This window comes from Cyprinodon variegatus, unplaced genomic scaffold, assembly GCF_000732505.1.
Source record: "Cyprinodon variegatus isolate N-32 unplaced genomic scaffold, C_variegatus-1.0 Scaffold544, whole genome shotgun sequence".
Lineage (NCBI taxonomy): Eukaryota > Metazoa > Chordata > Actinopteri > Cyprinodontiformes > Cyprinodontidae > Cyprinodon > Cyprinodon variegatus.
This window is the reverse complement of record NW_015150997.1, coordinates 28,584-44,737: the sequence shown is the minus strand read 5'-3', so window position 1 is coordinate 44,737 and position 16,154 is coordinate 28,584. Positions and strand designations below refer to the sequence as shown.

At 37.1% G+C, this 16,154-nt stretch overlaps 1 protein-coding gene across 1 annotated transcript in view; it reads right to left on the bottom strand.

The window, feature by feature from the left end:
• The window catches only part of LOC107095399 (voltage-dependent T-type calcium channel subunit alpha-1G-like), a gene marked incomplete at its 5' end in the record, with an annotated part of 85,339 nt that overhangs the window by 41,879 nt on the left and 27,306 nt on the right, over positions 1 to 16,154 (bottom strand). Inside the window, 5 exons of the mRNA XM_015391480.1 lie at positions 3,367 to 3,417; positions 5,747 to 5,939; positions 6,176 to 6,265; positions 10,094 to 10,219; positions 10,848 to 10,974. Of these exons, the coding sequence (XP_015246966.1) occupies positions 3,367 to 3,417; positions 5,747 to 5,939; positions 6,176 to 6,265; positions 10,094 to 10,219; positions 10,848 to 10,974 (587 nt within the window). The remainder of the gene's footprint in view (positions 1 to 3,366; positions 3,418 to 5,746; positions 5,940 to 6,175; positions 6,266 to 10,093; positions 10,220 to 10,847; positions 10,975 to 16,154) is intronic.

The following is a 16,154-nucleotide window of genomic DNA, read 5'->3' as shown; positions in this document are numbered from 1 at the left end:
ATTTGACTGTATGATCTGGTTGAACTGTAAAGTGCCTTGATGTGTGATGTGTTGCGCTGTATGCGCCATATTAATAAATTTTATTGAATATTTTCTGAAAGGGGAATTTTTGTTGCTTCAAAGCAAACTAAGGGGCAAACTCATTCAAATGAATCTAATCATCTTTGTTTATCAACCAAGCTCATGCAATAAAAAAAGGAAATAAACACAATGAAGAAATTCTATAACAAATTTTCAAAAATAATAAGCAGTCAAACCTGCTTGCTTGCAAGCATGATGTGGCGGACGAGACATGCATTTTTACTTCATTAATAAACAGCTAAAATTCTCTAACATATTAAAATGAAAATCAAAGGCTCCTAATATGATATATATATTGAACTACAATATTAAAAGAAAAAAATAAATAATAAAAAATAGTACTTGCATAAGCTAGGTTTTGCTCATTAAGTTAGTTCAAAACAATCACACACAATTTGCTGTAAAATAAGGATATTACACCAATGAGCTAAAATATGTGTCATCGGCTTAAATATTAACCTACTGTATGTAGGCACTTTTAATGTCAATAAAAGGGTTGTCCCTAAAAAAAAGCCACTGAATAACTTTGGTAAAGACTTGTTAAAAGGCTAAGTCAATCTTAAAGTAATTTTTTTTTACTATACATGGTTTAAAATAACTCTATAGTTGGAGTTACAGAGATTTGGCTTTTATGTTTTTTAATAGTTAAGTTGTGTTTGGTTCACTATAATCAGAAGCCAGATACTGTAAAAAAAAACTGGTTTACCTTCATAATTAGACTTATTTAGACATAACATTTTGAGAAGTCATCCTATACACCTTATTTAAAATGTTCATGTAAAACATCTGAGTTAAAGTTAAAAAAGCATCCAGTCATTGAAATAAATAAGTTCAAGAGACTTAAGCCCCTAAGGCTGTAACAGCATTAAACAAAGTTAAAACAAAAATGTCTTCACAATAATTACAATACAACATATAATCATTGATTACATTAATTTAAACCTTCAATTGTAGCACCAGCTGTATGTTTAGCATTTTAGGATTTTTTTTCTCAGTCAGCAGGTTTTAATGCCCAATTCAGATTTTCTGCTAAAATCCAATTTCAATTGAGTGTTCATTCATACTAACATTTAAATACAAATTCTGTCTGAACAGTTCACAGTGTAGACCACCCACAGCAGTCCAGTGTGTGGAGAGGTAATATTGGATGACTGTTGTAATAAATGTTCATCAAAGCCAAACTCTCTGTTTTTATATTGAAAACATGAACAATGAAAGCTGACTATCAATAAAACACTAGACAGAGAAAGGTAAAAAAAAAATAAAAAAAAAATAAAATGTATCTACTGACAATGGCCTTGTCTAGCATTAACAGCTACTATTGTTGAAAAGTCCATCTGGACGAAGACAATTTCTTATACATAACTGCAATGACAAGAAAGACAGATGATATTTCAGCACTAGACCTGTATGAACAACATCTATAAGATGGCAACATTCAGAAAGAACCTTCCATTCCTGGCTAGTAGATCAAATTTGTGCAGGATAGATCAACTTTATGCAGCTGTGCTAAGTTTGAATATTGCTGTTGTTTTTTGTTGTTGTTTTTTGTATACATGCAAACCAAGTAAAGCAGGGCCTTATTTTAAAGCTTTTACAGGAGTTTGTTTTCTGTGTGATTACCTTGTATTATCCTGGTCATTCTCCCTATCAACTCAGATTTATGGGGAGCTCAGGGTTCAGATCAGATATACTAATTCTAAACAAAGTGTTTTCCATCACATGATCCCTCCAAAGGAAGATAATAAAATTAAGAAACTGTGAGGAGCAATGGATACGATCAAGTATATATGTTTTCCTCATTATATAATGAAGTTCTATTATAGTTATATCACATTAATTCCAGAAATCCATTCATTTGGGACTGTTGAAATGAAATACTGTATATCTAATCCATATAGAGTTAGGTAAATTGATCCTTTTTGTGTTAATCTTGAATCTTGATTCTAACTAAATTAACATATCTGTTGGATAATGTATAACACCTCATGCATGAAGCTGTTGCAGAACTGGGAAGCTCCTTTAGTGACAGTCTGCTGCACTCTAAATGCACCAGGAAGCGTTATTACAGATCCTTCCTCTCAGCAGCTGTAAGACTTTATAACCATCACTGTTCCTATTCATGCTGATCTTTGCACAGTTTCTACCTTAGTCAGTTAAATAACATATCTCTGATGTTGCTGCAATTTTAAATAACCATTGCTGTAAAAATGTCCATAGCTGTATATTGGTTATTTATTCTCCAGATGCACAGTTGTTATTGTTAAAACACTTAACAGATCAGTATTTCATTTGTTTACTTTTAACTCCTCACAATTGTGTTATTCTTATACATTTTTCTAAGGTCAACATTTGTGTGACCATTTGTCTCTATAATCTTTTTGCTGCTATAAACACCAGAAGTCTTCCATTGTGGGACAATAAAGGGATTTTTCTATTCTATTCTATTCTATTCTATTCTATTCTATTCTATTTTCTTTCTGAGTTTTGACCTTTTTTGAGATATTACAACTTATTCAGTCATTTCAAACCTGCGGAATACGTTGTTAATTCCTGCAAGACACTGCTAGTCTTCAACACTAATAGTAACAACTACATAAACTATCTGATTTCTTAATGGTAATAATCAAAGTGTGTTATCAATCCTAACTTCAACATCCAACATGGCTGCCATGCATATGAAACACAATGACAGATAAAGCGAAGGAGCTTTAAAAAGCTGTATGTTATCTTGAAAGACTGGTATATCACTAAATTAGTCGGTTATCATACTGTACCAGTCTCTAGTAATACAGATTTTGCTATATAACAGAGGGATGAAATTTTGTGAAATGTGTGGCTATATGTTGCATTTTGGAAGCAATGGTTGATGTATAAGAAATAAGGGGGTTGTTAAATTATATATAGAAGAGCTTTTCTATTTGTTTCCCATTACAAAACTCTCACTGTCTCAATCAAGTCCATCTCAGACTTAATAAAATTAGCTAAGGTCTCCTTTCCTTGCAGTAGAGGAGCTGCAGTGCGGAGCTGCTGACAGTGGATGGATCGCAGGCAGAGTGGAGCAGCTGTGAAAGACAAAGCCACGACAGAAAAAACAGGTAACAGTATGTCCAGCGGATTGAAGGCTGATGGAAGAGAGGCAGGGGGGCGACGACGCAAGATGGGGCCCTACCTCCCGTGATCACTGAAATTAGAACCCTAGCCACCATGGTGGGTGGTCGTGGTCGGTGGCAGCGGGGGGAAGGTGTTTCAAGGGACACATATAACATGCTGGAAACTCTGTACCTTTCAGTGTGCCGTCAGAAAGGGCCCAACTCACACCAGGAACCAATAAATCTAGAGGAATGAGACCGTGTTAGTCAGAAGCTGAAGAAAGGAAGGAAGGAAGGAAGGATGGCTGAGAGTTTGAAATAAGAGAGTTAAAGAGAGAGATAGTGGGAGAGAGGGAGGGAATAAGTTTAGAAGAAATCAATGAGAGATTAAGCTGGTTTATGTGCCTGTGTTAGATCTTTCCAGTGATTCTGAGTCCAGTTCTTCTGATCAACGCGCATATGGTTGGCGAGGGTTAGGGCCTTCTATTCCACTTTTAAAGTCAGGACTTTTACAGCTACCTATACCCAAGATCCTATTAAGTCGCCCTGTAAATCAATTTCTTGAGGTAACATTGCCTTTTTGCATTGATTTGATACCAGGATGCTCTCTTTTATGAAGCGTGTACAATGCCAGGAAAAGGGAAGTATAATTTATACTAAATGGGGGAAAAGAAAATTAAAAGGAAAACAACAAAATGTAGAAGTCAGACAGGAAAAGATATGCCCGTCCTTCCAATACACACTTTGAATATGTATGCTGTGTGTAAATGGGCAGGTGTCTTAATTAACCTTCTTTAAAAGGAACATTGATTTTTCATCTGTATTTCTCAAGAACTTAACTTATCATACAGAAAAAAACTCTATAAACTACTGTTTAGTTAACTATTTTGTCCACTGCTCCTTGTACCAGTTAAAAAGACGAGAGTGCCTTTAGAATCTGGGGTAAAATACAGAGATGCACCAAAAAAATGTCTGTTACTTGGAGTCTGTTATTTTAAGATTGGACCTAATGTCTCATTTTGTGTGACTGCTAAATTGCAAATTATAAAATTTCGCATATTTCCAATCAGTGAAGACATCTTCTTGTATCTTATTTACACTGTGTTCCGTTCTACTCCACTCAGTGTCAAAATCCAGAGCAAATATGTAGCTATTGTAATCAATCAGATCATTTAAAACAGCCACATCAGCAAATTTAAGTCTATTCTGTTTTTCCAAATAGCACATAAATTAAAATCCTATTGCACCAATAGAAAACTGAACGATCACATTGTCTAGATTTTTCAAATAAATCACTAAAGACTGCCTAATTTAATTAAACTTCATTAGATTACAAAATCTAAATAAATCAAAATATCAACTATTAGGTAATAGTTGGTCATTAAAAATAAGTAAAAACTAAATTCACCAAAAATAAGCAACAAATACAGCTTCTCTGCACTTAGTGCACCAAACCATTGTAGAATAGATCTAGTGAAAATATCTGAAAATCAAATGGATGGAGTGAAAATATAGTGAGTAGCACTAGGACTTCATGCTGGCAATAATCTGCAAGGTGGGAGTTGAGAGCTGTTTTAAATAAAGTACTTAAAACTGAAGTCCAAAGAAGTAAATACCATGTTTAAAACAAAAAGGTTGTTCGTATGACATGTCTGTGGTTCTTTCCCATTGGAAGACAGTTAGAAGGAGTAAACTTTAGATCAGACTTCTGATTGGTGCATGTCTAATAAAATACCATTAAAGTAGGCACTTTATCCAAAACAAGGCTAAGACTAGTAGGAGCCAGAACCATTTGTTTTTAGGTGTAAGAAGCAGTGGAGAGAGTAAAAATTAAAACAAGCAGTTTTTAATGATCTCCTATACAGCCGCAGGGGAGGGACAATTAACTCTCAGCCCTACAAATCTACTCTGCAGTGATCTCATATTCTAGCTCAAGTATAGCATCCAGATTGTGGTCTATCCCTGCCCCCTGCGGCTGTACTAAACCACATGCAGGAGAGAGGAAGGGAGGGGGGGTCATCTTATTTATTATTCAACAAGTCCCCCTCCCTCTAGCTCTATGTATCCACTACCATGCAAGCCCTGTATTTCAGCACCCACTGGGCATGCTTCAAAGGGCCATCCCAAGCACAGTGTCTACGGTAGACCAGGCAAGGTAAGGGCAGTGGGAAAGGAATGGCAGAAAACTCCAGTGGTCAGTTGTTCTAACTCTGGAAACCTTCCCCCTTTAGTAGCTCTTCTCGAAAACCAACAGTGCAAAATGAATGCTAGTATTAAAGAACAGCGACCGAAATCTGTTAGGTCTTCAGAGAAAGAGCAAATGACCACCAGACTGCATTGCAAAAACTGTCTTGGGGTGCTAAAGGAAAAAGGGAGAAGGATTGTCAATATTAAGGGAAGGGTTCTACCGCACAGTAGCAACTATAATTCGAGCTAGCGCACTAACTGCGTTCTTCTAGATTCGGCCAAACCAAATTAAAAAGCAAAGAAAAGGAAAAAGGCTCAAGCTCAAATTCAAGCAGGACTCAGAAAGATGTGGAAAGACTACCGACCAGCCAGCTCCTTCTCCTTACTCCGTCTCTTTTTCTCTATTCGTTTCAGTCTCTTCTCCTCCCTGCGCTTGTTCTCCTCTGCCTCCTGGTGACGCCGACATTTGTGAAAGTTTTCCACCACCACACCCACGAACATGTTGAGCACGAAAAAGGCCACAATCAGGAGGAAAGAGATGAAGTAGAGCAGCATCCATGGGTTGTGGTTCAGCTCTGGCTGGAAAACACAAAATAAGAAAGGTGTTACCTTCCCAGAAGCCTCATTCTTGAGATTTCTTAATCAGAAAATTATGGGTTCTGGTTACACATTGGTTAAAATTACATGATAACAAATTCAGTGGTTCCTGGCTACAATAAAGATGTATACCTAGAGTCAATGTAGGTACATAAATTTAGGAACTGGTAAAAACAAATGCAGGAGAAATGAATCTGTCCATCTCTGCAAATACTTACTTGTTTGTCCTCCTCTACAGCATCGAGGCCATCATACATGATATCCACCCATCCGTCTTTTGAAGCAAGTACAAAAAGAGACATCAAAGCCTGAAGGAGAAAAGAAAGAACAAAATTACATCTGTTGTGTCCTATTAGCACATCATGACTGCATCTTTAATTTGAGGTAATCATCTTGTCTTTTAAGGCTTTTTTTGGTCAATTATTTATGATGCTGTAGGATTTTGTTTGTCTGTTCTCCTTTTCCCATTTAGCTACTATAATCCATACAGAAGAACTTGGATTTTTCATTGTTCTTTGGAATGAAACAAGTTTTACACTGCTGCTTAATAAAGGTCCAATGTTCAGTTGGAGGACTTGTAGACTAAACTGTATAGGTTAGACTACTCGAACTAGAAGACAGAGTTCTGTTTTCTACAGGAATTCTTGGACGACACTGTAGTCATTGTATGTCAGAAATGAAAAAGAAGCTGAGTACAGGGAACTAGAGGACCGCTGGGAGGGGAAACAATCATCTCATCCTGAATATTAAGGGGATGAAACACTATTACCATCATGGTAGAAGAAGTGGAGCTGAGGAAGAAGTATAAATTCCTCCATATTTAATAGTGTTGCACCGATATCGATACCAGTATTGGACGGGGCCTCGATCCACAGTGGTGTTAAAAGTACATACATTTGTTACTTAAGTAGCCTGCAGTTTAAAAACACTCTGTGCAACCTCTTTACTCAAGTAAAAGTGAAAAAGTATGTGCTCTAAAAACTACTTAAAGTACAAAAGTATAAATAAACCTTTAAAAAAACAGCCTGATGCCACTATATGATTAAAAGCTCAATTTTTTTACGAAAAAGGCCAAGGATGAGGGAGGGCTTTTTTTTTCTGGCTTAATGAGAGCAGTGGGCTTTATGCTGCCCTGCAAGGCTTTAAACCTTGGTCTGAATAGCAACAAAGCCATTCTAAAGCACATATCAAGGTGCTCATTTTGAGCCTGGATCCATATTTATTTTTGATTCTGTTCATGGTGGAGAATCCTGCTTCACTGCAGCAGGTTGAACCAAACATACTATAAATGTGCAGCTGCACTCCGGTCCGGCCAGGTCAAGATCCGCTATTCCAACACCAAACAGGAAAAAGAATTGTGAGAAGATCTGGTTGGTCAAATTAAAGTATACTAACAACAGATTGGTAATATCTACAAATTAAGCATAATTCTTGTATATTTGAAAAAACTAACACCATTTATTTAAAAGATTGGATGCAAACTATTGGTACTTCAAAATCTCCATCAGAAACTGCACATATGATGGATGCTGATGGGGATTTTTTTAAACCTGTCATATTAAATTAATTCATTAATTTCAGCCTGTTTTGCTCCTATGAATTTAATGATAATATCGCGCATGTCGGAGCGCAGCAATACAGGAGGGACAGCAGAGGCTGTAGGCTTTGCTTTGCGCAGAAGGTCTGGAGCGCGGCAGAGCTGAGACGAAGGATGTAGGATTTCGGGGTAACAGGAGAAGCAGCGCAAGTGAAGTTAGACAATGTCGACAGACAACATGCAGTAATTTATAAATGTTTTAAATCAGGTTGTGTCCGGATTAGCCAGCAGGTGGGTCCGGATCCATACCATGGTCCTCTAATCTGTGACCTCTGCATTAATCCGAAGCCAAGAGTAACAAGTAACGTTTGTTTTACAAATGTAAGGAATAGAAAGTACAGATACTGGTGTGAAAATGTAATGAGCAGAAGTCAGAAGTAGGAGGAAAAATAAGTAATGGAGTAAAGTTTAGATACCTAAAAAGTATACTTAAGTGCAGTAATGAAGTACAAATACTTTGTTACACTACTTGACACCTCTGCCGATCCAGCATTAAAATGGTGGTATCAGTATCAGCGAGCACCAACAAATAGGGCACCGATATCATTTTTCAGAACTATTGTCACCCATTCCAGGTAGACAATAAAAAGTTCTACTGGATTCACTTTGTATTAGTCTTTTTCCTGCTTCACAAAGGTAGGCAGCAGCTTGACAAAGGCATGATGGCAATAATTTTACATCCAAGTAGTGTACAGTTCTTCATATATACACACACACATCAATTTCAAAAAATTGTATCAGTATGGTATCGGTATCGGCCAATACTGCACAGCCGGGTATCGGGAATCGGGGCCAAAATTGGCATCGGTGCAACACTACTAATCACCCAGACAACAAACTGTGTTACCACAGTTGGGTCCCATTGGCGAGCTCCTCCTGTTTTCTCTTACTCTGTCCAGGTGATGGTGATTAGGAACTGCAGATATAAAGCACCATCTTCCCAGGACTCATTATCTGCTGCTCTCTGGCTAATCTCTCACCTCTTCTCTCTCTTGCTGGCTCAGATCTTCACACCTCCCTTATGGATGTATTTCTGCTTCTCCTGCTGCCACTCTGCTGCTTGGCCTCATTTTTACCTCGTCATGAGTCTGTCTTGTGTTTTGCGTTATTCTTTGCTTTATCCTTATTAAATGATAAGTTATGCTCCTTTAAGTGGGGCATGGTATGCCATTACTAAGCAGGTCTTAACTCTCTCATCTGTCAGTGTCTGCAGCAAGCTGCTGCATATCTTCTCTTAGACTGTCAGAGAAAGAATAGTGCCTTCTGCCATCATGTGTTATGGTGGCAGCATCAGAGCAAAAACTTTGAGAAGTTCAACAAGCTAATAAAGAAGTCTGGATGACTGGATAAATCAATGGAGGGTTGGTTTTCCTTAGATAGAAAACTTTGAACCAATCTGATTGAATTGCAAAGTGCCTTGAGGTGACGTGTTTTGAATTGGCGCTGTATAAATAAACTAAGTTGAAATTGAATTGGTTCTGTTTTGGGAAGTGCACTAAAACCTCTGGAGAAGGTATTATATGGAATAATTCAAGATTAAATGAAGCACATTGTGGAAAGGCATCTTTATCAGATAACCGTAAAACAGATTGTCTTCAGTCTGAGGACACTACAGCAGATCAGCATCTGAAATAACTAATTAAAAATGTCTTATAAGAGCCACAACATTTCATTTCCTTTGGAGATTTTAAAGTATCTTGAGTATACTTTATATAAAGTAACTGGAAATATTTTGTTAGTGGAGGACTTTGCATTAAGTAATACCCCCATGTCTAAATACTGAGTATTGTTTGATGGTTAATGTTCTTAAGAATGTTTGTACAGACATGATTTCTGAGGAAAGTATAAAACATTTTGTTGAATTAAATAAAACATATTCTCCTCTCTCCTCTCCATTCTGGGAGAAATGGGGAGGGTAGTAAATAAATGCAGCTATTCTGCGATGCTTAACATTCATAGAAAACGAAACCACAGTAGATCATGCGATATTCTAATGTAATTCTGAGGATCTGCTGAAATCTTCAGAAAAGCTACTAAAAAATGTAATCTTAAATGAAATCATAAAAATATATTGTATACCTTTTGCTAGAAATTACAGTACATATAAATGCAAATAGCTAAGTGCCTAATACCTACTGTTTTTCATGTTGTTACTTTTCTTGTCCGTGTGGACATAGCCTTTGGTGCATCCTTTAATTAAGGTTTGACAAAAAAAAAAAGTTGCTTGTGAAAAAAAAAAAAAAAAAGTGAAAGTGCTGAAAGTGAAACTACCTTCATTAAGGTTTTAAGTCTGCGGTGGCCATAGCAGCATCACGTTAAGCTGTTGATTACAAGCTGGTTATAGCCCAACTAATTAAAAGCAGCTAGTATTGATTTGCTAAGCTGCTAGTGTTGCTCCATAAAAAGCAGAGTGGCAGAAAGTCAAATATTCTACCCAATAAACTGTTTTAAACTTAATGACTTTGCTTTAATGATCTGATTGTGTAAACTACTCATATGTCTGCCTATGTTTAGGTTTTCAGCAGGTTTGGTGACCTACCTGCCCCAGGTTGTCGAAGTTGTACTTGATGTGGAACCACTCGTACCCGGCTTGTAAACAGGCAGTCTTGTTTTTAATGTTCCTCACATCCTCCCCTTGGCAAATAAAGAACTTTCCCTTGAAAAGCTTTGGAAACACAAACAAAAAATAAAATAAAGCAACGTTACACTTGTTTAGTTTGGTTGTTGTATCCAGTTGAAGAAAGCCATTTGAGTAAAGGATTACTTCTACGAAAATCAGTACTGGAAGTTGAAATTTAATAGGATCTCTGATTAGGGCATGCCCCAGAAAAGGTGGTGGGTTTTTGGTTATGAAGCAGGCAATACATGGGGAAGCCTATAGAGTTCATCAACCACTTTTTTTAGAAAATATTTTCCCTAATGTACTTAAAAAATATTCATCTAGGAATAGAAAGGGATTTAAAATGAGGTGAGTATCCTCAGCCAAAATTGCTCAGTGGCTTAACTTGCACAGATGGTTTATGGACATTAACACAGTGATAGAGAACAAATAGGAGCTCAAGCTGCTCCAAGGTTAAAGTGGGTTCTTGTACAGATCGGTAATATAGCTTCAAGCTTAAAACAAATGAGTAAATACTAATGATTATGAATAAAATATACTAAAGAGGTCAAATTTAAAAGCTAAAATTAGATGAATTTACAGGACATAAGGAAGCTTTAATGTCATTTTATGATGTAATGAGCCAAACTGTGAGTAATCTATCTCAAGCAGATGTAGCACCATTTCCTCTCACCTGTACTCCAAGGATTCCAAAGATAATGAAGAAGGCACAGCAGATCACCACAATGTTGCCGATTGGCTTAAGCGATGACATCAGGGTCTCCACCACCAGCTTCAGTCCTGGGGCTCTGCTGATCACGCTGGAACATGGCATATGACAAGGCGTTATTGATCCGTATGGAGGCCAGTGTTAATGTAGCAGGCAGTTACATCATCGCTATATAAATGCTAAAAGGGGATTCCTGGAGCAGTTTTTCTCTCAACCTCTAGACAGTCTGCACATATCAAGAGGGACAGAGACACACCTGTTTACATATTTAATCATTTTTTTTATTATGATTTATTTAACTTAGCAGTTTATAAAGACATTTCTTTATGCATTTCTTCTTTACTTGCCTTCTTTCATATTTGTATTTGAGGTAACAGAGACTCTAATTGGCTCTAATTAAGCCAATATACATGATGAATGTGCAATTAGTGCCAGCAAGTGCAGCTGAGCTCCAGCTGGGCCTCCCAGCCAAGCTTGAATCCAGGGGCATACATGCTACAGTGCATACATTGCCTTAAAAAGGTACTCCCATCCTTTGAACTCACACCTTTTTACTTTTTTTTGCATTTTCAGCTAAAAAAAATTACGGAACAGGATTAGGGCCACTGAAGAAATAAAAAAGTTACCTGATTTTTTAAATATCATTTCTGTTTAATATGGGAAAAAAGTCAGAATTCTGACTTTAATCTCAGAATTTGGGATCTTAATGTAGATGGGCACCATAAAGGAAGAGATGTGGGAGCACTCAGCTTCATTGACAAAGATGTGAGTTGTTTGGGAGGGCCGGTAACACACTGGTGGAAAATGACGGAATGAAACGACTTTTTATGTGCTGAGGGTGATGCTATTTCATAAATAAAAGAGAAGAAGGTGATTAAAAAAAGAGAGCCAGTTAAGTCTCTAAAACAGACATGGTTACGGCTTGATGCTAACATGTTTGTTAGCTGTCAGAATTCAGTCAGAATTCTGAGATTAAAGTCAGAATTCTAAGAAAAAAGTCAAAATCTGAGAAAAAAAAATCGGAATTCTGACATTAAATTAAAAATTCTGAGATCAAAGTCAAATTCCTGACTTTTTTCTTATATTATACTGAAATGAAATTTAAAAATCAGTTATCTGTTTTTATGTTTTCAGTTGCCCTAATCCTCTTCCTTAAAAAAATTATCCAGTTTATTAGGATTTTATATGACAGAACACTATAAAGTAAAAATGTATACTATAAATTTGTATTTGGCAAAAAAATTAATAAAATTGTTGGTTTTATTTGTAAAACTTTAAAGTGTTCTGCATCCTTAATAAAAAACCAGTTAAACCAGTTGCTTTTATTTTGTTCATAATTCTCTATTCTTCTGTGGGAAATAGCTGTAGCTCAATCAGATTGGAAATTAGCTATAAGGTAACCCCCCCCCCAAATAAGCACCACACCTTTAAGGTCTTATTAATAAAAAAAAAAAAAAAAAAAAAAAATATATATATATATATATATATATATATATATATTTTTTTTTTTTTTTTTTCTTCCACCATCCAAGTACACAATAATTTGTCTTTGCACAGTACTGGACTGGCATGGATTTATATTTGGAATTACTATAAAAAGATGAAGATTGTATATGGAATACCACAGGCCATCCTTTCTACCTTCTTACATCATATACAATTTTCCAGCTTCAGTCTGAAAACAATTAGGGGGGAGAATGATGCAAGCATGGCCCACCTACTCCCATTCTGTATGTTCTGTCAAAAAAAGTACAGGCGTTATAAAAACTGTGGAACAGTCGCCATTGAAAAGAGAAAGATGAGATAAAGATGCATACAACCACTCCGAGAAAATACTTTTTACTTTGTCTAATCTACTGTAAATATCTGCATAAATTCACAGCTTGTCCCTGTTTTCTTTGCAGCACAGAGGACACAGTCAGCAGTGTGCTGCAATGCTCGACATCTGCACGCCCACACCATTCATTCTTCTCTCTCTGCACCACTGGGAAATCATTCACATTGAGAGAAAAGGAGCATGTAGGGAAACAGGAGTGTTCAAATGATGCAAACATTGATAAGAGTGTAACAGAGACACAATGAGAATAAGAAAGAAGAAGGAAGTTTAGCTTTTAATTATAATTTCCCAGTTTCTAAACTCACTTTCTCTACATTTCAATATAAATAGCTTTTGATATTGAGAAAGGATTTATACAACATGTGTGCTAACTCTACAAAGTTACCTTTATTTTATTGGATTGCAGCCAAAAGTTCGTACATCTAGAAACTTTCCTTATAAATTTCCTCACCACATCATAAATTTCCGCACCACATCAACCAATCAGAGAAGTTGATCTGCGAGCTGGCAGGGAGAGAGAAACAGCACTGCTGATGCAGATCACCATGATCACTCCTCTGAAACAGTTTATTAATGCCTGAATTAACTTAAAATGTTGAAACTTGCTGGCAAAATATGTTTGCTTTTATCATTCTGGTGCCTGCAGTTTGGATAGCGTATGTGAAAACTGCTAACATCTCCTTCCAGCCACCACAAACAGTAGTGGATAAAACTCCAAGAGGCGACCGGGCCAGAGGCACCTGATTAACGGGATTTCCAGTGACAGAGCACCAGTAATGTACGGCGGTTTCGTGATCTTCTGACAGCGAAATATTTGAAGGCAGGATAGTAATGATGATAAACTAACTACACAGATGAAGTTTTGAGTTCAACTTTCTCATTTAAAAATATATTAAAAACTACTTTTTACTCATAACAGCAAATATAGCAAAGCACCTCTCTGCCATTGAAAACAGGAGCAGCAGAAGCATCAGACGCATCTGGACACACTTTATAGGACGCTTCGGACCTTAATGTTTACAAGCATCAAAAATTAAGCAGCAGGCTGGACTTTTTTGCTGCTTTTATTGCGTACAGTCTAAAAAGCATTAGGAATGAGAGAGGTCCATAGTTTTAATAATCTGTTACTTCAAGTATGAGAAACTAAATGAGAAAAAAAAAATCAGGGGAAATCACATCATAGAATCTTTAAACAATTTATCTGCCAATTATTGTAGAAAATAGGTATTTGGGACGCACAAACAAGAGGGATGTCTGGTCCACACAGAAATGTACCTTCCCTGTTAGTTCTTTCTTTACAAGGATCAGTCAACATTTCCCCTTTACATAACAGCTCCAAAGTATGATGTCCCCACCCCCATGCTTCACAGTAGGGAGGGTGTTCTTGGAATTAATTTGAGCGTTTTTCTTCCTCTAAACATAACAAGTTGAGTTTGAGTCAAAACTTCTATTTTGGTTTCATCCGACTTCCTGATATACAACCAGTTCTCTTCTGGATCATCCATATGGTCTCTGGCAAACTTAAGATAAGCCTGGATACGTACTGGCTTAAGCAGGGTGACATGCCTAGCAGTGAAGGATTTGAGCGTGTTAATGATGATAGCTTTTGTTACTTTGGCCCCAGTATCCTGCAGGTCCTTCATCAGGTCCCTCTGAGTTGTTATAGGAAATTTAGTCACCCTCCTTAATGATCGTTTTGACCCCATGGGATAAGATCTTGCATAGGGCCCCAGATTGGGGGAGATTATTAATGGTTTTGTATGTTTTTGATTTTCTTCCATTTGCTCCAACAGTTGCTTTATTGAACTCAGATTGCTTAATATTGTGGATTCATTCTTCCCAGGTTGGTGAAGATTTACAGTTGCTTTTCCTGGTGTTCTTGGACAGCTTTTTGGTCTTCACCATTGTTGAGTTGGGAGTTTGTGGCTATGGATGGGTGTCTTTTACACAGAAAATTAGTTCAAACAGATTCCCCTAATATGGGCAATGAGTACAGAACAGAGAAGGTTCTTAAAGGTGTGAATTGCCATCCACTGAACAGAGAACATTTTCATTGTACACCAACTGTGCACATCGACTAAAACGTGTCTCCATACAAGTGAAAATCATATTCAGTTGAATTTATCTGTCCACCATAAGTCTAAATGGTAGGGCATCCATGCATAAGAAAGATGAAAACATTAACAATATGTTTAAATGTTCCCTTTTTGTTCATATTTAAATCCGTTTGCTAATCTGTGAGATGGGAGGTAATTCTCGGTAGCCATGTATTTTTTAGAATAGGGCTAAGTGAAAATTGGGATGAGTATTCATGAGAGCCTTACCATAAACATATCACCAGCATGACTGACAATTATGAAGACCTTTTATTTTGATGATCCACCCCCGGAAAAAGAACATCCTTCACTAAAGGTTTAACTTTATGTTCTTTAAAACTCTTTAAAAATCCCACAGTGTAATTTCCAGGATTCTTTTTTCTTTTTGTCTCTCATAATAAAAATACAGACTGTTTTCATTTTTCTATTTCTGCAATAACAGCCAAATAAATACTATTTGGCCCACTGTAGTTTACGGCTGGTGTACTGCTGGAAGGTAAACCCTCTGCCCCAGGCTGAAAACTTTTGTACCCTTTCAGGTTTTCTTCAAAGATTGACATGTTGTTCCCTCCATCCACATTCCTGTTACCTCACGCGGCTTACCTGTCCCTGTGGTTTTCCTTCAGCGCCGTTTGCCTTTTATTCACATGGACTGGATTGTGGAAGAACTAAAAGGTGTCTTGTCAACAGAATCTCCCACGTGAGAGTTAGCATGGGCCTACTTTCTCTGTGTCTGGTTAATACTTTCCTTGTCTGGCCTGTCCGGTTATTTAGACCCACCTGTTTTGATTAATTTTCAGTTCTTTCATATTCTTTTTGTTTTGTAAATTCCTTTATTGTCCCACAATGGAGAAAATCCTAGTGTGTAATTAACCCATCCCCTTGGGGAGCAGTGGGCTGCCATTGCGTGGCGCCTGGGGAGCAGTGTGGGGTTAAGGTTTTTGCTCAGGAACCCAGAGTGGAGGCTGTGGAGATCGAACCAAGTGTGTGCAACCTTCTAAGAGCACAAGCGCACCACTCTAACTCACTAGGCCAACACTCCCCTAGGTAATGAATTAAAGAGTGCTCTGGGAGATGTTCAAAGCTGGGATATTTTACCAAATCTTTACTCTGCTTTACTTTAAATATCTGCACAACATTCATCCTTACCGGTCTGCTGTTTTCTTTGGTCTTCATGATATTTTTGGTTGACAGATGTTCTGTGTGGCCTTTAAAGAACAGCTGAATGGGATTCAATAACACCCTAGAGGACTCTAAGCATGTGATTTCTAAAGGCAGCTGGTTGAACTGGATTTTATTTCTGGGCTGCAGAGTAAAGGGGAAGAAAACTAAGTAAGC